Consider the following 27,697-nt stretch of genomic DNA (forward strand, 5'->3'; position numbering starts at 1 on the left):
TACTTGATCATATGAAGTGTATTAATAGCCTAAACACTTTTAATACATTGGTAGACAGGCAGATTTAACCACTTTACCATTAAAACAAGATGTTAACATAGGCTCCAGTCCTGTGTTTAACATAAAAGTTTTAAAAATACATAAGTAGAAAAAAAGACAGAAGAAATCATTGACTTTTGTGCCAGTTACTTCATGTATCCATTAAATTTGTCTCATCTAAGTCAAGGTGTGGCTTTGCCATGTAACCTCACTATTACATATCTTCCTCAGACAACAAAAGAGTTCAAAATATAATGTAAACAGTGTTTTAAAACAAATTTTACACTAGAAGCTAGAAGTATAATTGAAGAGGAAACAATAGGTTTTAATACACAAGATTATCCTTTTAAATTCAAGATTTTAGCTAGTCTGCAACAAAATGATCATGACCAGATGCAATGGGCTTTTGCACATGAGATTGGCTGCATCCTTGGTTATATTAAAAGATTAATTGTAGTATTGCTATATATATCAGTTATATATCCATTTCTTGCAAAGTTTCATTTACAATCTATACATAGTTTTCCCTGCCTTACTTAATTGTATCTAGTCCAAAATTATAAAATGGGAATACATACCATACTAAATAAATTAACAGAGATGTAATGTCCTGTGCAGCTATAGGATAAACACTGCTATGGCTCCCTCTCTGCAGCTCCAATAATCCATTGAGGGAAACACAAAGAATCCAAGCTCGATAATGTGCAATGGTGAGACACTCACCTATTTATTGTAAAGTGAGCAAGAGCTGCAAACAACACAAAAGTTAAGGGGGAAGGATCCTTAACCCTTAACACCATTGTACATTATCATGTTTGTGCTTGGATTATTTTCATTTTTTCCCTTATTGGATTTAACTTTGTGTTCTCTGTTTGCAACAAAGCCAGACACATTGTGACTTCTGACTACTGCATACCTAGTTGATCATAACTTCATTATAACATACAGGAAAAACATGGATGTTTTATCTATGCATTCTTTTACAGTCATGGAAAGGGCAAGGTGGGAAGTAATTCCCAATTCAGTTTTCTGAGGACTGAATTCTGTTTCTTGGCAGTGGTCTTGGTGGTGGCATCTTCAAAGATAAATCGTTGTCAACTGCAGTTGCACTGGCAGCCTTGTCTGGCAGTGGTGGTTGCGGTGGAGCAACATTTGGTACTCTGACACTACCCCCTATATTTCTTCGTGGAGTAGGTTTGGGGCTTTGATAGTCTTCTATATTATCAGTGGTAGAGGGAGCTCGAGGCTGTATAGGGGGTGGGCCACTCGGTCTCTGAGGAGCTGGTCTCTTGACTACATGAGAAGAAATAGAGAATGATTCAAAATATTTCTTAAAATGTCACTTAAACTCTAGTTTGGGCTTCCTAGTATTCATCTGATCTCTTTGTCCTGAATGGATACCAAGTTTCAGTGGTGTCCAAGGTTAACTCAGAATGTGCCTGTTTCTGCTTGTGTATAATTCATAAACACCCTTATACATCACATGACATTTTACTTTTTGTATTTGTTATTGATTTCACAGAGTTACTGAGGAAACAAGTGACAAAGCCACTTATTGATGCTATCTCCCATCTCTGTTCCCTATTCATACAGTTTTTGACTAATGTACTTATTCTTGTGGTTAAGGGGCAGCTAATTTTTATTAGAAATAAGTGACCCAAATTATAGTTCCTTAGGTTTGTGCATGCAATGTTTGATCTGCTGCCTGCCAAAATAATACTGCTGGAAAATGAATATTGTTACTGGCTGTTTTAATGTTGAAAGCCAATTCACTGATTGAACTGGTGTGGGGAAGCTTACAGTATTATGTGATGTATTCAGATACTTTCCATTAAAAAAAGAAATAAAGATTCATTGCAACCTTTTAATGTTCCTCATTACTCTTTTTAATATTCAAGATTTGTTTTAGGGATACCATCTTTCAGAGTAATTAACAATTAGGTGACCTCAAATGTTTAAGTGTGATGCACATAATGTGCAATGTAAATGTATTGTTGGTGCTCTTAAATACATACATGTTGCTTAACATGTTCAATTAATTTGTTAGTTTCAAAAAGAGTGGTGCCCTTCCTGGAATGCAAAGGTGTGATGCAACATTACTATCCACTTACAGTGTGTTCATTCCAGATTTGGAGATACCGTATTAAACAGATTAAGCAGTTGATTAAGTTCCTTGGTTGCCTAAGGGTCCCTCTGGGGGACAAAGAGGACACAGAGATCTTTAAACCCGAAATATTATACTCTACTTAATGATTATTTTTATTAATTGACTATAGTCAATTATATTACGATTGGGTCATGATACATCTTTTTACTTAGGGTCTGTATAAAGATAGAGCCACCCCTGGTTTACCCTTATTTAATCGGTAGAAAAAGCTCTAGAAAATTTACAATTCTCATTTATTATTTTGTGGATGCTAATATAGTGTTCTCACCTTTGCGTGAAGTGTTGGGGCTGGCTTCTGCAGGGCTACCAATGGGACTGATCTCTTCAATTGATGCGAGAGGCTTTAGTGGTGCTGATTTTTCTGGAGCTAACACTGCAGGCCCAATTACACAATCAGCCTCTCTGAAGTAGATAGTATAAGAAATAAAAAATGTTATATACACATGATGTCATAAGTTATACATTCAGTCAATTGCCAGCTCCTGACATTTCCTATAGAACATATTACTGTTATTTCTAAAACGTATTATCGCATGATGTCTTAGATTTTCCTGCTGTCAGCAGACATATATATTTGAATAGCTGAACAGCAATACAACTCTTAAGAATGCTGACTACATGTGCATTGTAAATTAAACTATTCACAGATGACAAATGATCTTTTCTGTTTTTGTGCTAGTATCTAGTAAAATATATATTTTTATCTAAATATGATGTCTATGATTTGAATGCTACCTCATATATTGGTTTTTAAATGATTTAAACAGACAAAACCATTATATAGTGGCAAGAAAAAGGCCATTCTACCGATGCATCACCCAACTTCTACTGAACTTCAGCTGGTGGACAGCCACCCTTACATTATCTTGTATGATACCTTGATAAACTTGTGAATTCATTGTCCCCATGATAATGGGATGCTGTCCAGGATGTTGGTAGGTGGTACCCATTTTAAATTCCTAAACATTTTAACCTTAGTTTCATCAGTCCACAAAACATTTTCTCAGTAGCGTTGTGGAGTGCCAAGGTGCTCTTTAGCAAACTTCAGGTGCGCAGCAACTTTTTAATTATTTTTTTGGAGAGTAGCAGCTTCCTGTGTGGTGGCCTGCCAGGGACTCCATGTCTGTTCAATGTTTTGCGTATAGTAGACTAATGAACCAAGATGTTAACCAGTTCCAATGATTCCTGCAAGCCTTTAGCTCTAGGGTTCTTTTTTAACCTCCTTTGTGCATTCTATGTTTTGCCCTTGTAGTTATCTTGGCTGGGCGCCCACTTCTAGGAAGAGAAGCCACAGCACAAAATTGTTTCCATATATAAACAATTTGTCTAACTGTGGACTGATGAATATGTAAACTCTTCAGAATTACTTTGTAACCCTTCCCAGCTTTATGCAAATCAACAATTTTTTAAACTGTTTTATTTTTTTAAAGTAGCTCTAAAAACCCCTTCTCATTAATTAGACTCCATGTTTGCTAACTTCTGACTCCAATTAGCTTTTGTTGAAGTCATTAGTCTAGGGGTTCACATGCTTTTTCTTGACACTGTTACTATGCTATTCCACATCTAGTGTCTAAGCACCCAAGCACTACTGCATTGCTTACATTACTGTGCTTGTAGGTGGAGGGGATGAAGGAAGAGGTTCTTCTTGAGGTTGTTGGTCATTTTGGTCTTGTGTTGGCTTTTCTAGAATGTGTAAGGACATTGCTGTTGATACTGTGGCAGATGCCTCTGGAATTCCAAAATCTGCATCTGTAATAAACAAATCATTGCAAAGAGTTGCTATAATGACGAGTCAAGAAGCGTTTGAACATTAAGCTTAAAAGCTTTTGTACATTATTTGATCTGTACTCTATCTTCCTGCTGCAAACTCACAACTCCCTCTCATTACTGCTGGTAGACTGCTGGTAGAGTTTTTCATTTTTTTGTAAATTCACTACCTTTACATATGGACTGGTTAGTTTATTTTCTAAATGATCTCACCTTCTGGAAACACATCTGCAGCACAGTTAATCAGCCCTTCAACGACATTCACTACCAGGATTGGGCTAGCTGATGCCATATTCATCAATGAGGGTTCTCTGAAGGAAATACAAATATTAGTATAAAAGGTAAAATGCTTAGACCTTAGATAACATGAAAAGTAATACAGTAAACCCCGACCTTTAAGAAGTAGCCAGTAACTTGAGTGGTAATGCAGGATAAGCCATGGGCTACTAACAGAGTAGCCTTATTGATATTAAGACATGTATAATATAAAACTAATTACAGTGACCCAAGTATCACCTGACATTAAAGCTTCACTCCATAAATCAACTGAATGCTTTTGTATGAGATCTTACCCATCACTTTTGGCCCACAATAGGTTGGGACCAAGTACAATTGCAATGTTGCTGGGCGTCATCTTGTTTGTATCTTGGTGCTCTGCCAATTTTGCCAAAAATTTTATTAGATACCTAGAAAATAACAGGACGGCATTACCTGAATTCCAAACAGGCTATGAGGTATCTTGAGAAAGATTTAAACTATACAATCATTCCAGCTCTAATATACAATACTACATTTAGTTATTTTGAAGAAACACACTGTATGAATAAAGCTTGTTCTAGTTTACGTATATATCGAATTAGTTTTGGATGTCACTGTACTGGCCTAATCATATGCAACATATATATAGCTAGTTCCAGTATTGTGATGGCTCAGATATGTATCTTTATACATAAAATAGTCTTGACATCATGGGAATTGTCAGTCATGATGGGTAGAGTCCAGTGTGACTGATAATTCACACTAACAAAGCTCTGATGTATAAGGATAAGAGGGGCTGCTGGAAATTGTGTGTGCATGCTGTCGCAGTAGTAAGCAGTAAGAATCCAGTTCCCTGTATGTCTGTAAGTGCCTTACACTATATTTCTCTGTTCTTTGTATTTAACCTGCCCCACTCTGTCCCTCTGTTTTGTACCTGCATTAGTTTTAGGTCCTAGAGCTAGTCTGTATGTTTCCCTTCTTTGTTTTTTGTGTGCCACCTGGATCTGCCTGGGCACCTGTACAATCAGACCAGGCCTGGTATGGCTAAATGCCTCTGCATATTGGCCTCCCTCTCACAACACCAGAAGCCCCTGTGGGTCATTACAGAACGACAGACTTGGAGAAGGCAGAGAAATGAGAAATAGTAAGAGAAGAAGAAAGAAACGGAAGGACAGAAGAAAGTGAAAGAGGAATAGGAGAGAAAGATAAATGGCAATAGCATTTAATGATTGCACATATGCTAGTGACACACTGTATAATACCACAGAAAATATGTGTATAACCATACTGTAAGCAATTTGCTAGTTTTTATAAAGCTATTGTATTCCTGTGCATACCGGAGATTGTTAAAATTTCCAGGTGGTAGCTTCTTACAGACCTCTCTGTAGCATTCTGTGCGTTTCTCAGGCTCTTTGGTGCTAAAGAAAACAAAGCAAAAAACAAGTTAAGGATTCTAGAAATATTTCTGGTTAGTCTCTCAACTCAAATAACAGTTTATCTCTACTACCAAGCAGCCTTCATCCACTCATCAAAGAGTTCAGAGGTCATTAGAGGTTCAGGGAGCTCTCGCAGGTATGACTTCAGTGCACCTAGAATGAGTGAATAATACAGTTCATATGGTTCTTTATACCTCTATGCAAATTAAGGTCTAAATGATAGTAGAGAAGCAGCTAATTAGGACATAACATGAAATATAAATTACTCTATTGAGATATTTCCCATGACCAAAACAGGGATAATTCTACTACTGCTAGAAACTTCAATGAACAATGTGAGGACTTTTATATGCATTCTTTAAAAGTCAAATAAACCCAAAACAAAACATAACACATCACCAAAATGTAACACCAGGCTGTTTTATTATTTTTTGAACCTTTTGTGACCAAGGCTGTTTTAACACTTTTGCAGTGCTCGCGTTTAGCTGTAATTTTCTCCTCTCGCACTGTATTGGCCACACCCTTAAAGTTTGGTGCTATTGTAGGAAAAGGCAGCAATACTAAACGCCTTTTTTCATCTGTATGTAACAAAGAAGAGCCACTACCTTCTGATTAGCAATTCAGCACTACAGAAACCTTAAATCATTTGTGGCTGACTCCAGATAAAGTGAATGGCTGACTCCAGATAAAGTTTTTAAACATTTAAGTAAACTTAAAGTAGACAAAGCTCCAGGGCCAGATGGGATACCCCCAAGGATACTACGGTAAGTTAGTCAAGAAATAGCCAGACCACTGTTTTTGCTTTTCAAAGATTCTTCCCAGTGTATATGTATATGTGTGTTTATGGGCAGGTGTGTGTAAAGGCAGTGTGTAAGGGTCCTGGGAGGGAGGCTAACATTAGCCTTTTTTAATGGAAAAAAATATCTGCTATATATATATAAATATGCCCAGGAGACATGAGAGATACATATTCATACCAGGAGTGCCTGCTGATGTCACGTGAAACACCCCAATTTAAGGGAGAAATGGGCAGGGGAGTGGGATGTGTCAGGACCCCAACCCCCACCACCTACTGGATTTGTGTGTCAACCCAGAGAACTGGGGATTCTCCCAGAGTCTCCGGGTTTCCCAGGTATCTACATATTTTGTATCTTTCTTTCTTCCAGGTAGCTCAGCATGCAGAACTCATCCTCAAATATGCCTGATACATGTTAATTGGTACATATTAAGAAAACAATAATTTTTTGGGAGATTCATGGTTGCTGTGGGTAATATATAGCTTGTGGGTGTTATTTTGATGTTTAGGTGTGAACTTTTTGCTCAACAGTGAAAATATGCTGTCTGGAAAACACTGTGCAATCATGATTTGGAGTAGACCTGTGGTATGTAGACATTGGAGATTAATTGTTACTGTATTATTTCTTTGCTTGTGACTCATTGTATTAATTTAAGAAAGATAAACTTGTGCTTGTGTTATTGGCCAAATGTATGCTTTCAGGAAATAAATCCTTTTGTTTATTTTTTCTGACATTTTATACTAGTTTGACCATGGAATTTATCACTTTTTTTAAAAATCATAAAAGACAATTTTGTGATATCTGGCACCCTCGACCAGTCTGCCAAAGTTCAAGAAAGAAGAATGAAATGGATTGAGACTGTTTCAGTCCAGTATCAAAACAATGAATAGTAAACACTAAATGCGGATTACTAGTGTTCATTTTCTAAAATGTAAATTATAATATGTTCTCTTTATACAGTAGAGTAGCAGATAGTCTACCACTTTTTTTTAGATTTTCTGTGTCAAGTGGACAATAGTTTACCTGCCACAGCATGAGGTTCAGAAGTAAATTCAGCCAGGTCACTTGTGCCTGCACCCAGACTGGCCTTAAGCTTCTTCAGAACTGAGGCCCCAGCAGCTAATCGAAATAGGCCCTGGTGGAAGAACAGGTTAGTGTCACATGCCTTCAAGGAAAGGTCACAAAAAAATATTGCAAATTCTTTACAGACCCATAAGAAATAACAAATCTGAATGATTTGTTGACAGTTTGTTATGCATCCGCACTGAGATTCAGTGAACATAGAAAGAAAACCCCCTTCCCAAATAAGGTTGCTCAATTCAATAAAACCACCACCACCTTTTTACACACCTAAGCAGCAATCACACACACGTGCACAAGAAAATATTTTTGAACGGACCTCTTCCTGCATTCCATGCGTCAGGAGCATTTTAACACAGGCAGATATGGGCACAGCAATCTCGCAGTCAAACCTAGACAGATGTGTCTCCAGTGGTACACCATAAACAGTAGCAGGTGTCTTCTCTCCTGGGGAGTGGGCTGTGAACAGAGAGGATGGGTGAAAGCATGACTGAGGATACACAGAGGAGGGTTGTAATACGATACAACAAAAGCAAACCATTAAAACACACCGGAGAAAGGAAAAGACAATATATGATGGATGTTTAGGGCTTGAAAAAGAAAGGTGGTAGGAGATTTACACAGGGTCTGGTTAGGCTTTGCCTTGTGCCCTTTTCTGAGTCAGGCCTCACCAATTTACTCAGTCATAACATCTATCTTACAAAAAATGGTTTGTTTTACAAGTGAAACAGAAAATACACTGGCAGGCCTGTATAATGTTAATCGTTTTTAATTTGAAGTTTTATTGTTTTATATAGAACATGATAACGTTAATAAATTATGTATCATGAACAGTGTGTTTTGTTAATTGCTACAATATAATTGTTTCCTACATCCAAGGTATAACTGCATATTTAGTTCTGCAAACACTGGTGCTTATGAGGGGATGAGTAGTTGATAGATGGTCCTTCAATATTTTTTCTCTGTCAGTGAGGATATCAGTAATATAGATATCGGTTTTAAAAGGAGGTTCATGATCCAGCCATGGCTGACAGATGTTTTACCAATAGTCCGCTGCAATTATTTATGCAGAAACATGCATCAAAAAATGTGTGTTTATGTTGGCAATCGTAGGTTGATTTTTCTGTTGAGTAAAGGTATCCAGGGATCTGGATGGAGCTGTATATGGAAAATACTGCTGGCGAAGCTAAACAAATCAATCCATAATTCATATTTATATGTGGACTAGAGATGGATATAATCTCCAGTTGTTCCACAGACCTTGTAGGATCTATTTGATGCCGAGGGGTATATTCTATGAATGGGGTATTATTACTTTGTAGGATGCTTCTGGTATAAGAGAGCAAGTTGTACATTGTTTCATATTTTCAAATATTTCTGTTCATTGGGCCAACTCATCCTAGGTCTCTCTCCCACTGTACTGTAAAGGAGTTGAAATGTTGTCTGGGTTTCTGGGAGAATATGAACACAGATGTTTGTAGAGTGTACAGTGGGGAAATAGCAAAATTACATTACATTACATTATATTTATTTATAAAGCGCCGGCCGATTCCGCAGACCTTTGTTACAAGATGTTGAATTCAGCTTGCCTGTGGAAGCTTACATAGTTCTCTAATTTGTTGATAAATGAACTCCACAGGTATAAATCTCTGATCCGAGTTATTTCAGCTTGTAACCACGACCAACTATTGGACTAGTCTTAAATAAGGGGTTGTAAAAAGCAAGGCAAATTCAATGTGAGGCTGTGTTTGGCGATGTAAGGACTTTCGACAGTCATAGGTAAGCTACAGTGCGCAGAGCTACAGTTAGAGATTGTGGACGATATGTATCCATAGAATAACTGACAAGAGGGCTTGAGATATGTATACCCTGCCTAGTTTCACCTAGTATGCATCATGTAGGAGGAGATCATCTGAGTTAGTCAACCACATCTTAGCGTGTTTTGTGTACTTTATGTTTACTAGGAAATGGGTGTGTAATGGAGTGGGAATAGTGTGGACTAAGCATAGCAGCTGTGAACAATATTCATCTAAGTAAAGATCTTAACTGATACAATGAGTTATAAAAATGTATCCAAAATGCATTAGGCTTTATATTTTGACAATGTCTCCAAAGCAAAAGTAAAGTGAGGTGAGGTAGAGAGCAAAACGCTTAAGTAGCAGATGTGGGAAAGTTGCTACTTGATGTTGAAATTCATGATGAGAAGCTTCATTGACTGCATCGTATCCATTTCTTGGCAAAGAACAGAATGCCTTTTTCCTCTAATAGATGATCCAATGACTTGACATTAGTTAGAGGAATTTAGTCCTTATGTGAGTATCTTAAATGCTAGAGTCTTTGATACTGGGCAGGCCATCTCATCTGTTGAGGGTGAACAGCATACATGCTTTTTATTCTGACCTTTTGATGTTTGTAGCAATCATTAAGGAAGGTACCTGGACCTGGAAAAATATAGGCATAAAGACAGAGGAGAGGAACAAAAGCAGGGTATAAAAAAGTGTATGATAGACAAAACTTTTGTAGGTGCCATAATTACAAAAACAAAAGTTGTTGGACCTATGCTGCAGGTCATAATTGATCAATGAGGGTGGGTTTGGGTTGAAAATAAACTCCACCTATACACAGTGGGAAAGTATAGGACAGGGGCGGGTGGCTTCAGGAATAACATTGCTTATCTTGAAAGCTAGATTGAGCCATTTTACAGCTATTGTCTGCTTGATTTCTGTAGCTTTGATTGTGATCCGTGTTGGTATAATAAGCAAGATAGCATTGCTTATGCTGGATATGTGACTCATCTGCACATGGACTAGACGTGGCGTGTTGCTACACATCTGGAGGATGATGAAAGAACTTTGAGTCATATGGTATAGTGCATTTCCATGCTACGGCTCTGAAAAATGCTGTAGTTTGTAGTGTATGAAAGTCTTGAGTATTTTACTTTTTTAGCATCTTCACCATAGATCCACAGCTAAGAATTCCAGCTTATTTCTGCCATCTATAACAATTGTTTCTTGTCAGTGTCATTAAAATATAGACACGAGAAGCAATCAGTAAATACTTCATAAAAAAAACTGAAGAATCTTGTGTGAAAAGTTCTGCTTGTGTTTGCTTAAAAGGAAAAAAATCTTATTTTGTGAAGCTCTTTTTGTGTTTATTAAGATGACAAAGTGTGCAAGTTCCTGCAGCAAGGGCTTGGAAAAATTACCATATATTTGTAGAGGAAGCAGCCTTAGTCAGTGGTTTAGCCCCGGATGAAGAGAGACCCTGTGCAAGGTTAAGCTATATAGTAGTCAAAAACCTTCCTATCAGTCCCTGATGGAGTATCACCATTTCACGATGGTTGTAAATAGCATGGAAAGGCCAATTGTTCTTTCATGACCAGGGCTGCAAAGCCTTTACAAAGAAATGTCTTAAAAAAAAATCACTGTGGTCTTAAAGCGCTGTAAATTTGCTGTATGGATTAGAGTGGAGGTTTTGGTAGTGCTCTGCTGCCTAAGTAAACCTAGGTCTACTTTCACCTCTGCTAAGCCTCCTGAAGAGATGATTGGATGTTTGTCTGGATGCTTAGAACCATGCCTGCTAGTTCTGGCATGGATACTTAGGTGCATAAAGCTTCCAATTCCTTTTGTGCAAAAGTGGAAAGTCTGTTGCTCTAAACCTGGTTGGATCTGTATTAGAGTGGTCTGAAATAACCCTGATTTCACTTTCAAATTAGGAGTAGATGGGCACATTTTTGGGGTCCATTTTGATGAAAAGATGTCTTCTCTGTCTACTTTTGCAAAAACGAATGCCCAAATCTGCTTAGAGCTCTTCGGTGTATTACATCCTAAATATTCACCCAATTTTTTTTGCTGTGATACCAACAGGAGAAAAGCACTCCAAAATATATTTAATTCTTCTGGTTTTGGCAACACCTCATCTGCCATTTTTCAACTTGTATATGCTAAACTAAACTTCAATTTTCGTCATAGACTGCAGATATTTATCTTTAAATATATTTCTATAAATATGGTATCTCATCCTGGCAGATCTGAGGCAGATGCCTGATGTATTTCTTTACTTGATTAATTTGGGCGGAAACCACACCCGTCGTAAGATAATTTTGGAAGTCGTATAATCCATGATTTTAGGTTTCCATTTTTAGCACTTGTAGTTAAATCATAGTATACATGTAACAGGCTACTGCACAGTGTATCCTAGTGGCCAAAAGAGTTACAGCACAACAATACAAAAAACAGTTTCAATAGCACAGTGCTGTCCAATGCATTTAAACTGCTGATGTAATATTTTTATATCGTTTACACAGACCAGCTAGAAAACCGTTTTTTTCTGCTTTGAGATATGTACAAATGTAAGCATACTATTCCACACTATAACTGCAATGATATCTTCTTATAATTCGAGCATTAAGTACTTTAGAACTAACCTTTGTCTCCCTGTTAATAAACTCTGTGTATATAACTTCACATTCTGTCTCTATTTGAGACAGTTTAATCAACAACCATAGAAAACGTTTGCCATGATAAAAATAATAATAAAAATAACAATAAAAACACATTTTTGAGGAGAAGGACATTTAGTTTTCTCCTTCAGAACTGCCCTTGGGGCATGATTAGACTGATATGTTGATGGAGAGTTTTCCTCTGTAATGGCACAAGAAAGCTAAAACTTGAGATGCTCCCAAGCTGGGGCACACTTTAGGACAGGCTATGAAGTGGCTGTCTGTTCTTGGTGGAGAAGCTCATATTTGTTTTTAATGATATTTTACCCTTTGGGGGTCTTTTGTGCTTCAAATGGATCAAATGGAAAAAATAGTGTGACCTCACCTTATTTTATCCCAATAAATGATACCATCTCTGTGTGGACAATTACTATTACAGCATCACTTTATGCATATCTTTAAACCCCTGACCTGTGTGAGTACGAAATTTAGGAATCTGCAAGGAACAGGTACATCCCAGGCAAATATGCAGCAGTACCATCGCTTTGGGCAGCAATAAATTATTGGCACTAAGGTACACAGACTGAAAAGTTGTGTACACATTGTCAACCATACACAATGAGTCTGCAGTGCCATTACCTTAGAGTTAGTAGAGGAAATGCACAAATATCCAAACAGTGTCTAATTGATTACAACAGGCATTTGTGGGTTGACCCAGCTGACAAGCCCCTGAAACTACATTTAGTGAACAGAAAGAAATGGTGTCAAAATGTGCCATTAACTCAATACAAACACCAGTGTTTATTTAATACATGCTATACAAAGGGGAAACAACATACATCTCTGGAGTGTCAGCTCAATGTTATCACAGATTTTCTACACAGACAACCCACTATGCGTGGCCAGTTACACCTCAAGAATGTCACCAGGCTCTCAGGCAAGGATTTTGTTGGCAATATTGCTTCCACTGCCTACAAAAAGCAGCACCATGGAATTCTGCAGGGTCTATTGTGAGTAAGGCACGAGGAAGAACGGTAACCACTGCCTCTCTTGCTTTTCTCTGCAGCTGCAGTTGTGCTAGAGACTACCATACACAGCTAGAACATTTATAGTAACATACAATGCAGTTTTAAGTTGTGAAAGTGAAATAGTTTTTTAAAAGATTTCTATATAGAAAGACTACTATGCAATACCGGAAAACAGTGCTCCCTGCTCTTCCAAAAAGCATCAAAAACCATATTTCCATATTTCTGTTATCTAGATGTATAGCTTTTGCTGGATTTCACTGCAGTTGAACTTAACCCCTTAATGACAAAGCCCGTATATGTACGGGCTCAAAATATATATATATATATATATTAAATATATAATTGTGTGGGTTCTTTGTTCGCTAAAACAAAGAAACAGCAATGTACAACTTCTAATAATGGCTCTGTAATTTCTAGGAATGCATAGAAATGATCATACAGATGCCCTTTTTTATTATCTATCATTCTTTTTGAAACTAGCATGCTCCCATACTAACCTGTCTGCTTCAAAGTGTCCCTGAGCTCTCCGAGCGCTTCTATCAGGTGTTGCAGGGACTTTTTATGATACTCAGCCTGCAGTTCCAGGAGCTGTGAAAGATATACAGGTGACAATGGAAAGTAGTGGGGTCAGTAAAAAAAAATGTGATTTTAAGTCATCCTAAATATTATACATTATAACAGGACTGTCAGTTTGAAAGCTTGTAGTCTGTATAGGTGCATAGAAGCATCTTTATGATTGTGTACCTAATTTTCAACACGCCTTATTGTGCCAAATATCGTCAACACAGATTAGAGTTATCTGATAACATTGCTTTTTGCAATCTATTTTATCATTCTAAATATGTCAAATGTTGCCAATGTGAACTATGTGAGCATTAATCTGTGTTTGACACATATGCCAGTGCACGAGTATGTGTGTTCAGTGTGTATAGTTGCTCAACTCACCCTGATAAAGTATTTTTCATATTCCTCCTCCTTGGTCATGAATTGATAAAGGTCTGACAAATATTCATCCTGGAACCAAACCAGGGAGGGTATTAATACAAGACTTCTGTGCAAACTAACAAAGCTCATAGTTATATCAACAACTACCATACCTGGGAACTCTCCGGGTTTGACCTGGAGATTGCCGGGTGAGCACTGCTTCTCCAAGTCAAGACCCGAATCCTCCCCGCGCCCATTTTCCTTTAAATGCAGGTGTTTCCAGTTGCCGTCAACGCCCACTGGCCCCACTGACGTCAGTGTGCAGTCCTGGCCGTGTCCCGCAAGGGAAGGCTCCGGGAAGCCGGAGCCCAGAAGTTCCCAGGTATGACAACTACATATACTGTTTTATTATCGTTATGATTATAGACATAACATATTGCATAATGTTATCGATCTACGATCGCTTTCTTCGACATAAACGGTGTTGCTGTAATGTCTCGATGTCAAGGCATTTTTTTCTACACAAGGTAAATAGATCCTACTGTTTCTCCTGTGATAAGAAATACCCATTTTTTATGTTTTTTTTTTTTAAAAAAAAAAAATTTCCTTCAAGTTATTGAGCAATAAGTACAAATAACGTTTCACTATCTTAAAATTTGGTCATTCAGCCGCCATGTGCTATTTTGGGTATGTTTTAAGCTGGCCAATGAAATTTGTATGTTTTTTTTGTGTGCTTTTTTGCACATTATAGGGCAATAAGTACAAGTAGCATATTGCTATTTTAAACCTTTTTTTTTTTCCCCAAATATGACCATTCTGCCTCCATATCCTATTTGGGCCATCTTTGAAGCCGGCCAATTTCATTTACCCCTATCAAACTATATATTTGGTTGACAACTAAACATTTCAGGGTATTTCAAATGCAACATCCCTTCAGTACAGTGATACCACCCATGCATGGGTTTGTCAGGTTACTTGTAAGTAAAAGGCCACATTTCGGAAGTGTGCATTTTTCTGTCCCCTTGTCCTATTTGGGAGATATTTGAAGCTGGTTAGTTAAATTTACCCCATCAGATCATTGATTTACCTCAGGGTAATTTAAATGCTGTTATTTAAACTCTTTCCATGCACACATTTTTCTACCAGCCTTTATCAAACATTTTTTGTGTGTTTTTTCCCCACACACATTCTACATTAGCTATGAATTTACAGCTCCTGGTATATACCACAGCCAAACAACACGATAATATGTGTTCAGCAACATCTCCTGAGTACAGTGATAACACCAATGCATGGGTTTGTCGAGTTATTGGGGGGGTAAAAGGCCACCTTTGCGAGGTGTGCATTTTTGGGGAGAATTTAGACATCTGGACAGTCTGTGTCCATGTCCTTTTTTGGGATATATTTGAACCCGGCTAATTTGATTTACCCCATCAAATCATACATTTTTAAAAATAGACACCCTATGGGCATTTAAAGTACCAGTATTTGAACTCATACCATGCGAGACTTCATGTGAAGGTATAGCGCTAATTTTAGGACTTGCTCACAAAAATACATTTTTTAATACATGGCATATATATATATATATATATATATATATATATATATATATATATATATATACATATATATATATATTTGGATTTTTTTTGCATTTTGTCGGAACTTAATGCTTCCCCTGATGGTGACATCAACCCATTTTTTTATTTTTTTATTTATTTTACTAACAGTGATTAGTAAGCTGGGCTCCATTGACTTGCATGGTTAGATACAGTACCTGTATTCAACCTACAGAGGGAGCCCAGAATTCTCAGGAGTGTCTGGAGAGACTGTAATCAGCAAAAATATTTTTACTGCGCAAATATTTATATTTAGATGACATATTTCAGTGTACTGATGTTATTCTTTGGGTTTCAGATTTGAGAAATTTCAATAATGGTATTTATTCAACACAGGTGTTAGAAATGTGTTCAATCTGAGTAGTTTGACATATTTTTTTCATGAATGCGTTGCTTGGGATTCTTTTGTGCAAGCTATGTGTAGCTGCAAATAAAATCCACTAAAACCAATGCATAGGTTCTCATGATTTTTTGTTTTGTGCAAAAGTGGAAACATGCCCATTACTGTTTCCAAACTTGACAGTTCCATAGTTTTGCAGAGTCTCTGTCTTAATTGGGGCTGCTTACCATCCCACCAGTTCGAAATACAAAACTATGTATTTCTGGAAAGTGAACAACCCACAACTCTTAAGAGCATTTGGATAGTCGTCTGTACACAAAATTAATTTTTTAACCTCTTCTTTATGTGGACTCAAACCTGGAAATGTTTTCAATCATGATATAGATATAAGGATATTTATGTGAAAGTAAACATAAAAATAAAAGTTCTAATTTGTAATAGGTTGGGGGTACATGTTGTGGTACAATGCAAATGATCAAACTTTTTTTCCTGCACGCTGACCAGCTGATCTTACCGTAAATGATTTGGTAACATGCAATTAGCTTAAATGTGAGGCTATAATATGCCAGACTTCAGTCATCTGCCTTGGGTGCAGACTTTTTTTTTATCATGTTTTCACAATATGTTCCATGTCATTATGGCATAAAGCCCACTATGTTTACTACAGCATACAATGACATGAAGGATGGAAGGAGTTAAAATCAGTAGGCAATGCACACTATGCTGTGATTATGAGTGTTCGTAGCTTTGAGCAGATAGTGATTGTATTTTGGATTTGTGCCATGGGAGCTGAATCTCTTTCTAGTAAGAATACATTTATGGAGTGATCCGCTATTGCATGAAAACTCTACGAAGCTTGGAAAACACAGGCCATGATCACACCAAGCTCTTCCTGGAAAGTTATGTAATACGGGGCATGTATGACTTAAAAGACATAGAAATTTCCAATGTAATAGACAATATGTTTACATATAAATACTGATTAAAGGATTGATTACACATAAATCTATATGATGTCAACAAACCTTGCTTTGTTCAAGTCGTCTTCTTAGCTCTTCCTCCTCCTCCTTAAGACTTTCCAGTTTGGCTGGTGTCCCTGTGCTGACACCTCCTTGCCCCCCAGAAATATTCTTCTGGGCCTGAGATAATCTATAAGCAAAAGAGTTTCTGTACTTTGCTCATAGTTATGTGCAACTATATGCACATATAACACAGTGCACATATCTACACATGCAACATGTACATGTTACATGTAACTGTGTACATGTAACTGTGTGTTACATTCTTAATATACAGGGTCATTTGTACACCTATGCACATTTTGCTCACAAAACCATGTAAGTTTTGATATGCATCATTCCTACAAAATTGTATCCTACAAATATTTAGTGCTTTCCGGTATATATCCCTGTAAAAACACATCTATACAGACCTACCAAAAAGCACTCAGTTTACATATAATAGAATATCACATATCAATACTGACATATAGATAGCACTGCATGTACCTGTATACATAAGAGGAAGCCATGTATGTTGTGTAACGCAGTTGTTAGATGAAGTTGTATATTTATTTTGTGAATACTTTTTATGTATCACATATAAATATATATATGTATGTATATATATATATATATATATATTATATTATATATCTATAATTACCTGTTCCTTATATTGTTCCAGTCTGTAATCAGCTTCTGGAGTTGTTTCCTGTGTTTTAGGATACCAGGTAATTCATCCTGAGAGAAGAGATTGGGCAATATGTGGTAACTTTGGAGGAAAAGCTGTTTGTCAGGGATTACTTTATTGTGCTATAGTTTTGTGGTACTATATTTGAAGATGAAGAGTTGTAACATCAGAAGACAACAATGTTAGGGAGTTTTTAAAATGTCAGTATCTTGGTCTCTGTTGAGTCATGGTCAACTGCCAACATTTAACGAGACCGAAAAAAATAGTATTATGCAGAAATGATAAGACAAGTGATAAGAGTAGGAGGAATATTTATGGAATGTAAATGGAAGTGGTAGATAAAATGTGAAAGAAAAGTTACAGTACCTCGCTAAGTCTGTTTAAGGGCTGTATTACATCTCGCTCCATGATCATTTCAAATTCTACCAGGTCTTGAGCCAAGGAGTTCTCCACACAGCAGCTCATTTCCAGTGTTCTCCTATAAGAGACTTTATATTGGTTTGCTATAATTTACTTTATTGCCCATGTGATGGTCTAGGTTTCCAACAGCTTATAATTTGATTTTTTAATTTGTTTAGCTCAATTATTTATTTTGTCTTTCTTTACTCGAGTATGGTTGCCAGTTTTTACAAGAGCACCTTTATAGACAGGGGTGGTACTAGACCCAGTCCCACCCTGGGCAAAAATAGCTCTCATATCTATAATTTTAAGGCCTAGCAGCATCAACAGTAAAGATGTTATACAGAGTAGGTTGTAGAGAAATTATTTCTTATGCAGGGGCAGCTGAGCCAGGTAAATAATTGATCTGCCCCTTCACTGATTATTATCCTGTACACTGACACCCAGACACACTGATTATAACAGAGATAGACATGTACATGGTTCATGACAGACATTTTCGCAGTTGAGCGAAGGACACTATGGACTTTTAAAAAAACAATACAAAATATTGCCCCTGGGTTAAAAATATGTTGGAGTGAATCATCTTATCCCTGTAGACCCAAAAAAGCAATAGTAATGGATGAACTATCAAAATACACACATATACACTGCCCTTACAAAAGCGTGCTCATACACACACAAGCCTGCCTATACCCACATACACACGTGATTCCCGTGGTAGGAGATTAAGTGCTCCTTGCAGTGCATGCAGCTTCAATGCAGAGCAACGAGATATGACATTATATCCAAGTATTGCGCATCAATGGTCAAAGTGAGGGGGCACAGAATCTGCCGTCTGTATGAACACTCCCTTCATTTTGGTCTGGTTAGAAGGAAATCTATGATCTCTCCAACCAGCCCTGCTCCTCCAGCAGTGGGCGCATCCATGATTAAGGCATCCCAGACAGCTGTCTTGGCCCTGGTTGAGATCATTTAGAAGGGGTTGATTTATTGAGGCATAAGTAAGAGGAAACAACATGATCATGATGGTGAGGTTAGTAATCCATATTTAAGTAAGAAGTTATTTGTCATTTTCTAGAATACATCACCTTATATTTGCTCACCTTAGGCTTGACTCACAGTCAATCTCTTTTATACAATCAGCCATTGCCATAGATAGAGACATTAGTGCAAGCTTTTTCTGCAGAAGAGAGACAAACATAGCCATTATTAACGGCTGCAGTGTTTTCTGCATTACGTTACATTTTCTCTGATGGACCATAATACTCACCAGCCTTTTCTCTATGTCAGAGCCAATGGGGCTCTGCATACAACTAGCAAGACGTTTTCCAACAAGATGAGCCACTTTCTTCACTGGTTCTACCTGCTGGTCTGCCTGGAAGTCATAAAAGGGAGATTGAGGGATTAAGATGGTGGGGTTACTTATTTTAATACCCAATGGAACACTGGAACAATAATAAATGTATAAGTGGTAATATTACACAATGACATTTCTCTTGAACATGAAAACATGTTTGCTTCAGTTCCTCTCTTTGTCTAGGTTAACAGGAACTTTTACAAAATCTAGTTCCAAAGATGTCCCATATTGCATGTATTACTCATTGACACATCAAACATGCATATATATATATATATATATATATATATATATATAGTAGCAGAATCTGATTATTTCAATATGTTGTTCTGTTAATATACACCTGTTATTGAATTACTGTTGCATTTTATGCATAGTTATAATGTATACTGCTCAAAATAAAAAAGGGAACACTTAAACAACACAATGTAACTCGAAGTCAATCACACATCTGTGAAACCACACTGTCCACTTAGGAAGCAACACTGATGGACAATCAATTTCACATGCTGTTGTGCAAATGGAACAGACAGCAGGTGGAAATTATAGGCAATTAGCAAGACACCCCCAAGAAAGGAGTGGTTCTGCAGGTGGTGACCACAGACCACTTCTCAGTTCCTATGCTTCTTGGCTGATGTTTTGGTCACTTTTGAATGCTGGCGGTGCTTTCACTCTAGTGGTAGCATGAGACGGAGTCTACAACCCACACAAGTGGCTCAGGTAGTGCAGCTCATCCAGGATGGCACATCAATGCGAGCTGGGGCAAGAAGGTTTGCTGTGTCTGTCAGCGAAGTGTCCAGAGCATGGAGGCGCTACCAGGAGACAGGCCAGTGCATCAGGAGACGTGGAGGAGGCTGTAGGAGGGCAACAACCCAGCAGCAGGACCGCTACCTCTGCCTTTGTGCAAAGAGGAGCAGGAGGAGCACTGCCAGAGCCCTGCAAAATGACCTCCAGCAGGCCACAAATGTGCATGTGTCCAGTCAAACGGTCAGAAACAGACTCCATGAGGGTGGTATGAGGGCCCAACGTCCACAGGTGGGGGTTGTGCTTACAGCCCAACACCGTGTAGGACGTTTGGCATTTGCCAGAGAACACCAGGATTGGCATATTCGCCACTGGCGCCCTGTGCTCTTCACAGATGAAAGCAGGTTCACACTGAGCACATGTGACAGACGTGACAGAGTCTGGAGACGCCGTGGAGAATGTTCTGCTGCCTGCAACATCCTCCAGCATGACCGGTTTGGCGGTGGGTCAGTAATGGTGTGGGGTGGCATTTCTTTGGGGTTCCTCCTAATGCAAGACAATGCTAGACCTCATGTGGCTGGAGTGTGTCAGCAGTTCCTGCAAGAGGAAGGCATTGATGCTATGGACTGGCCCGCCCGTTCCCCAGACCTGAATCCGATTGAGCAGATCTGGGACATCATGTCTCGCTCCATCCACCAACGCCACGTTGCTCCACAGACTGTCCAGGAGTTGGCGGATGCTTTCGTCCAGGTCTGGGAGGACATCCCTCAGGAGACCATCTGCAAACTCATCAGGAGCATGTCCAGGCGTTGTAGGGAGGTCATACGGGCACGTGGAGGCCACACACACTACTGAGCCTCATTGTGACTTGTTTTAAGGACATTACGTCAAAGTTGGATCAGCCTGTAGTGTGGTTTTCCATTTTAATTTTGAGCGTGACTCTATATCCAGACCTCCATAGGTTGATAAATTTGATTTCCTTTGAGAATTTTTGTGTGATTTTGTTGTCAGCACATTCAACTATGTAAGGACGAAAGTATGTCATCCGATTAGTTCATTCATTCAGATCTAGGATGTGTTCCCTTTATTATTTTGAGCAGTGTATTATTATAGCCCTGTTTGCAGTTGTGCCCTATAGCCATCCTGATACTACTGTGTGTCTCCCTGATCACATACATGTTCCTCTAGTTAAATAGTAGGCACCTTTCTGTTTGGGACTAAAGGGACCTTTGCATATCGTATTCTCTGCTTAATTGGTCAAAGATAATAACAATTGAACCGATTCCCAGTGGAGCACAATTTCTCCAAAAACTGGAACGCTACCCACCTTAATAACTATATTAACAAGTAAAAAATAGTTCCAAAAGTATTTGTATTGTGGGAGAAACTAATTTAAACTGTTACATTACTGAATGCATATGGAGTCTGGCAAACAGCCCTATTTTCTAGCAATATGCTCCAGATTTTATTATCCTTTTTATAAGTTCTGTAAACAGGACGCATAAGTAAGAGGCGGAAACTCAAACTGTTTTACATAAAATTAACCTGGTAATGGGACTGTGCAATCAGGAAGTAAGCTTCATTTGATATATTGTCAACATTGTCAACATGAGTGAAATGCTTGCATTAGTATGCGGTTACATAAATGTGTCAAAGTATATATATAACTATATATAACTATATATAACATATGTAAGAAAATAAACTTTATAAGTTTGAGTCGGATGCAAAGGTGTGCTGAGTTTTTTCCGAGATAACTCTTACACAATAATAATAATAATAATAATAATAAGAAAAATCTAACATTAAAAGCTGTTATTAGAGTATATGTGTGCTCTTATCTTCAAAATAACGCAAACACTTAACCTCTTTTTTAATAGACAAGATGCAAGTGTGGTACTGTAATGAACAAAGTTAATCAGAGTCCAATTGGTGAGTAACAGATATAGGAAACAGAAACAAAAAGCAATTTCAACATAAACGGAGAGCATGCCCTCATATCGGCGTAATGATGTGTTTTATTAAATTCCTAGGCCATTTTTGATTGATTGCTGTTTGCATCCCCATGGCAGCTCTGTCATTGGGGCTCCAGCATACAGGAACACACACTGTGAGTGATCTCGCATTTCTAAATATCAGTTTAAGTTCTGGAGTTCCAAGCAAAGCATGTCTATAACATCAACAACAAAAAAATACATTTGCAAAAACAACCACAGAACTTTCCTCTGGTAACATGAACAGTGCAGCACCCTTAGCACAGGGCTTTCAACATCACGCAACCGTTACATACAGCCGGAGCTGATACAATCTTTCACTAACCTTGTCTAACAGCCATATGATACAACTGGCTACTATACAGCAGTGCTCTCTTACACCACAGATATTACTCTAGAGATAACTTTAACTGCCAAATATATCTTTTCACTCTGTGCTTAATAGGTCACTTAGCTGATAAGTTGGTTATTACTAAGGTTTTTACTACATTGGCAAGCAAGCACATGCAGAAGGGGGGTGCTAGAGACACAAGTTGCCTCGGGCCATAAAACCCTAATGTCTTTTCATATGATCAATTGCGAGTGCTGTGGTAGTGTTATGGGGCTAGTTGCCTCACAAGGCCGGAGGTGGTAGACCGCTGGTACTCGCTGGTACCAGCCCTGTGCATGTTCTATTATCCTGCTCCCTTGTGTGTATTAATTCTCATGCCTCAATGAGTGTGTCTTTTTTTCGTTCACTCTCAGCCTCATACCTTTATATCCATGATCTAACCCTTGTCTCACCTAAATGTTTCTACCATTGCAAAGTGTCCAAAACTTTGTCTCATGCTTCTTGTTGCCGGGCACATGCCTACCCAAAAGCACGCAGTGAATTGACCATTTGCAAAGGGGTCCAGTACAACGCTGCCAAATGATTTTAAAGTCAGCACTGTGTCTGTCACAAGGTTGAACAACCCTAGTTTAAAATTAAACAAGACCGATTTTCAAGGGGATGTGAAAACTTGTATTGGTGCAAAAAATCAGGATATTTGCCAAAACTGACAGACCACCATTGTGGTGACTTTATAAGCACAATATTATGTTTATCAAAATAGGCATTGTGTGTGTGTGTGTGGGGGGGGTATGACATGATAACGGTGACATGTAATGTAGGCAGAGCATCATATGATGTTACAACTCCACTTACTCATAATCGTAAAAAATAGTGACACACATGAGATAGGTATACATTTTGAAACTTTTTTTATTACCTGCAGCAAATCCTCAGTCAGCATGTCTGTTACATCCTGGGACCTGAGGTAGAAGAAGAAAGATGAAAAGGTGAGACTGGGAAAACAATTTAACTAAGGTGTTGACAACATGTAACGTGAACTGTAACTCACATTGAAGCTATAGCCCACAGCCCAAAGCTGGAGTGATATGATTAGCTATCTTATGCTGATGAAGATGTGGGTGGAAATGATTTGTGGGATATTAGCTGTGTAAACAAGGGGGCCTAAATACAGCATACGATGGAATTAAACAAAAGTACAAAGAACAAAATTTACCAAAATAAAGAGTGAAATATACTGAATATATTACAGATAATGTCACGCTGGATTTATGCAGTGTATGACTGTATACAGTGTATGACAATGAAATATCAGAGGGCTTTATTCAGTAAAATGAGAGTTTGCAGGACAGTTGAAGATTTAACTCATTGACTTTGCTAAGCATTACAAGGAGCCAAGCCTGGCATATTCCTCCATAAAGAACTTACCCTGGCATAGTGAATGCAAAAGCAAATCACTAATCCAACTATTTAACTTTAAATTACAACAAGATCAACCCTTTTTAAAGAAGAAACTGACTGGGACTGAAGCTCTCTTTCTCTTTCATGTCAACATGCAGTTGTTATCTTGCACATGTATAAAAATTGCTTCCCTGTATTTAGCATCTGTATTTTGATGGGAGGGACAAATGAATCAATCACAGCCATGATTATATGGTTGACTTTTCTTTTGTCAGCATACAGATAGTACCGTACATACAGCTAGACAACATTTTTAATTTGTGAGAAAATAATTATATGGAGAACTAAAGAAAAAATAGCCAAAAGGTTAAAATGAATAACTAGAAAGAAGCATTGGGTAAGTCTGATTAGCCCAAGCTATAAGGGTAATTCTAAAAGTTTGTTGTGGGTCTCCACTTTTATAGTTAGGGGGCTGGCGGCAACTTTGTTGCTGATACGGAGAAAACAGAAGGATAAAGAATTGAATGAGACAGAGGATCAAAGCAGCGGATTGGTTTTTTAGGATTCAGAACAAAAAATAAGAAAGAGAATCTTAAACAAAAATAGAATGCAATATAAGGAAATATGTGAAACCAAATATAAAAAGTTGAATGCAAAACAAGGAAGTGTGTGGCAGACAGGGGTGGAGAAAGTACTTCTTAATGTAAAATAAATAAATGAATGCAGCTAAATCAGCCACTGATCACAGATAAAACCTTTAAACCTCTAGTTCTGAAGCACCATCCTATAAGTTGGTATTGCAGACAAAAGATTAAACATGCAACTAAAATCTAGCAACATCAACGGATAGAGAAACTTGTGTTAAAAGTGGATATAAGATCCCATTGTTTTTCTGCAACAAAAAAGGCAGCTGTCATCAGCACAGCTTTTTTTGGAGCCCAGCAACACCCAGCATGTACAAGTGAAGGTACAAGTGAAGTGGCTGGCTACCAAAGGGCGAAGGAAGCGGTGACATGAGGCTGTTATGGGAAACTAGAGAACTTAAACCCAGGAAAAAAGGAAACTTCATAAAACTAATTTGTTGTAGCAGAATGTGGTATTAGTAAGGCTTACCAGCACCTTCCTCCTCATGATCCTCTGCTTTCACAGACCCACTTGTGCCTTATTGAAAAACTGCAAGCCTTAAAAGGCCCTTCCTTCTAACTAATGAATTTAGTTATGCTAAAAGCTATGATGCTGACAGTTTCCTCCAGTGTGTGCATGGAGGGGTTCTTTTAACAAATGTACAAGAGGTAGATTGGACTCTTGCTAAAAGAAACAAAACAATTCATTTTGCTCTTTCTTAAAGAGGTCATTTCTTTGCGATAAGGTTTATTAAGTAACTGGGCTATATTCCTTGTTTAAATAGTTAGCTGCGGATGTGCAATTTGGGGAATAATTGGAAGTTGCATTTAAACCGTTTTCCTTCTATACAGGGTTAAAATATATCATGCATGCTGGTAGAGACAGGCACAGTTCTATTACATTCTACATACACAAGCACAGCTTACACAGGAAACTCTGTTGGTTGGGCAATCCTGCATGTCCTGACACTTATTTTGAGATGTGGAGACTATCACACCCCCATCGTATTAAGGCAAATCAGAATTCAAGATGCCTTAGTGTAGGAGACTTGGCGATAACTAGGAGTGCCCACAGGTAGTGACAGGCAAAGGGCGTGTTTGGCACAGCCTCAAGAGTGAAATGGAAGAGGCACCCCATGAACTTTAATCATTACTTGTGTTCTACATTGAATCTGGTATAACACACAACTTCGATCAACAACAAAACAAATCGTTTTATTTTTACGCAAAGTTATTTTCGCTTATGTTGAATATTGCAGGCAAACAAAAGTTGGTCTGTGTAATAATACCCTTCATTTATGACTTTATCTATAACACTGTGTACACTTTGTGCGTGTTTTTGCACAATCCGTACGTTAGCATGCATGTCTGTTTATGAGACTTAACTAACATGGCGACTAATTCTGAAAGTAGTGAATGTCTTTGAGTATTTGTGTAAGAATATCAGAAAAATGTACGCAGATTACTCTGTACTTTGACCTCATAAACTTAACACAATTATTCAAGGTTAAAGGTAGCTGAGTATCTACTCTGGAGCATTGTTCTTTACAAATGTAATATTGGTCTGCGCAAAGCATTTCCATGAAGAATCTAACAAAGAGCTCAAAAGAATCAAAGGGCCTACTTACAGCAACCTTTATAATAGGGCTGTGCATCTCTACCTATCCAGTTCTATACAAACATCTATATGTACATCATTTTACTGAACATAACAGTATACAATCAGCTTTAAATTAAGTTTAAGTGGCTCTAAACAATTAACTGAAGTGGTTACGTGTAATAAGCAAACTTATTAGTTATTACAAATTGGAATCATAGGCAGGATGGCTGTAGTTGTTGCAGGAAATGCAGATCTACTGCTTCTCTGTCCTTGGTGGTCTAGTACAAAGGAACTTTAATATCTATGTCTATCATGACATGCCTCTTGACGCCTGTTTCTTGACTAACCGAGGGCCTTGACATAGATAATATGCATTTTCATTCATAGGGAATATGGTCTAAACCTCCCATGCCACCAAAAGAGGTGTTGAAAACAGTGTAAGGTAGAGGTAACATGCATGAGCCTTGAAATAATTACTAACAAGGTTGTCCACCTTTATGAGTTATAAAAATGTAGGGACTCATGTTGCAGGTGCATGGAGAAAGGGCTGAATTACATGTATATATTTAATAAAGCAGCAAGGATTCATAGGAGAGACGTTCAGTAATGGAAATATATCTATAGCGAGAATACCAGTAGAACAGAGGGGTTAGAAGCTATGAAGCTATAAAGTGCAACGAAACCTAATAAATTGATTTTAAACATTACGTTTATAGAGTGCATTGCGCTATGGTTAATTTGTAAGGGAGGATAATATGACTACCTTATAGAGGCAGAAAGCAGCTTTTTTCCAATTTTGCAATGAGTTTAATTTCTCAACAGTAGAAGGTCCTGTATGTAACATGTATATCGTGATTGCAGCGCATCTGAATGCAGAGCGCTCTCAGGAGTTTATAACGCTTTCAAACTATAAACTAAAACTGTGTTCAGAAGCAATGGAAAGATATGTCATTTCTTACAATGTTTACAGGCTGTTTCAATCTAGTGGCTGTAGTTATAGAAGTAAGTTCCCTCTAATATCAAGCAGCAATGTGATAGACTATAGGGCATTCTGTTAATGCTGAATGGAGCGTTGTTACTACACTTGTTAGAGTGAGTGGCTGTACTCACCTTCCTGGGCCATAGTTGGCCAGCTGTCTCATTTTGTTGAGGTGCCTTTGAATCATGTTGCAGGTGTCACTAGCCTTGCACTCTTCTTGTCTCTCCTGTTTCTCTGAGCCAGTGGGTGAGGCTGTCTCCTCCTCCTTTCTTAGTCTGCGGAAGGACTGCTTTTCTTCAGACACTGGATTTTTCTCTTCTCAAACACTTTTTTTTTTGTTCTGTGTGTTCTTTTAATTTCACACAGCCGTTATAAACAGTTTATCTCAAGCTATCACAAAATGTGTTATAATTTTAGGTGGTATGTGCCATACAGTCAATTTCATTCAAAGTTTCCCTGTTGCCCCTTGACTCTGATAATTAGTCTTGTAAGACTATTTAATGTAGTTGCTTGGTATTTCTCTCATTTTTTTGCCCGGTAGCTTTGTGCACTTTACCCGTCTCGTGCGCATTATCTGAATGCCTCTATTTAGGGAACTTCACGTATTATGTGCCTGATACTTTGTAAACTTTCAGATGTGTGTGGTCACATGTCTGTTATACTTTCTGTTCTGTT

The 27,697-nt window shown here is 38.0% G+C and overlaps 1 protein-coding gene across 2 annotated transcripts; it reads right to left on the minus strand.

Moving 5' to 3' along the window:
- On the minus strand, positions 1-27,657 carry SH3BP1 (SH3 domain binding protein 1). 2 transcript variants are annotated; one of them, XM_053469520.1, is made up of 18 exons: positions 27,154-27,657; positions 23,339-23,381; positions 19,264-19,368; positions 19,097-19,173; positions 17,958-18,069; positions 17,565-17,641; positions 16,925-17,048; positions 13,959-14,027; positions 13,511-13,601; positions 7,864-8,003; positions 7,488-7,599; positions 5,739-5,820; positions 5,569-5,649; positions 4,546-4,659; positions 4,187-4,284; positions 3,808-3,955; positions 2,475-2,608; positions 1-1,332 (listed from the first exon to the last, which is right to left on the minus strand). In XM_053469520.1, exons 1-18 carry the CDS (start codon positions 27,207-27,209, stop codon positions 1,061-1,063), a joined length of 1,935 nt encoding a protein of 644 aa, XP_053325495.1. In that variant the 5' UTR covers positions 27,210-27,657; the 3' UTR covers positions 1-1,060. The 2 variants fall into 2 exon arrangements, with proteins under 2 accessions (XP_053325495.1, XP_053325496.1); XM_053469521.1 differs by lacking the exons at positions 23,339-23,381; positions 27,154-27,657 and having other exon boundaries at positions 17,958-18,079; positions 19,264-19,280.
- Between the last annotated feature and the right edge of the window lie 40 nt (positions 27,658-27,697).

This window comes from Spea bombifrons, chromosome 6 (assembly GCF_027358695.1).
Source record: "Spea bombifrons isolate aSpeBom1 chromosome 6, aSpeBom1.2.pri, whole genome shotgun sequence".
NCBI lineage: Eukaryota > Metazoa > Chordata > Amphibia > Anura > Pelobatidae > Spea > Spea bombifrons.

Bases quoted from the DNA above. Each gene is read 5' to 3' on its own strand.
- SH3BP1 (XM_053469520.1), bottom strand. From the start codon at position 27,209: ATGATTCAAAGGCACCTCAACAAAATGAGACAGCTGGCCAACTATGGC. The intron at 23,382-27,153 runs GTGAGTACAGCC...CTTCTACCTCAG, and splicing joins GCCAACTATGGCCCAGGAAG to GTCCCAGGATGTAACAGACA. The intron at 4,660-5,568 runs GTATGCACAGGA...GTTATTTTCTAG, and splicing joins GGAAATTTTAACAATCTCCG to GTATCTAATAAAATTTTTGG.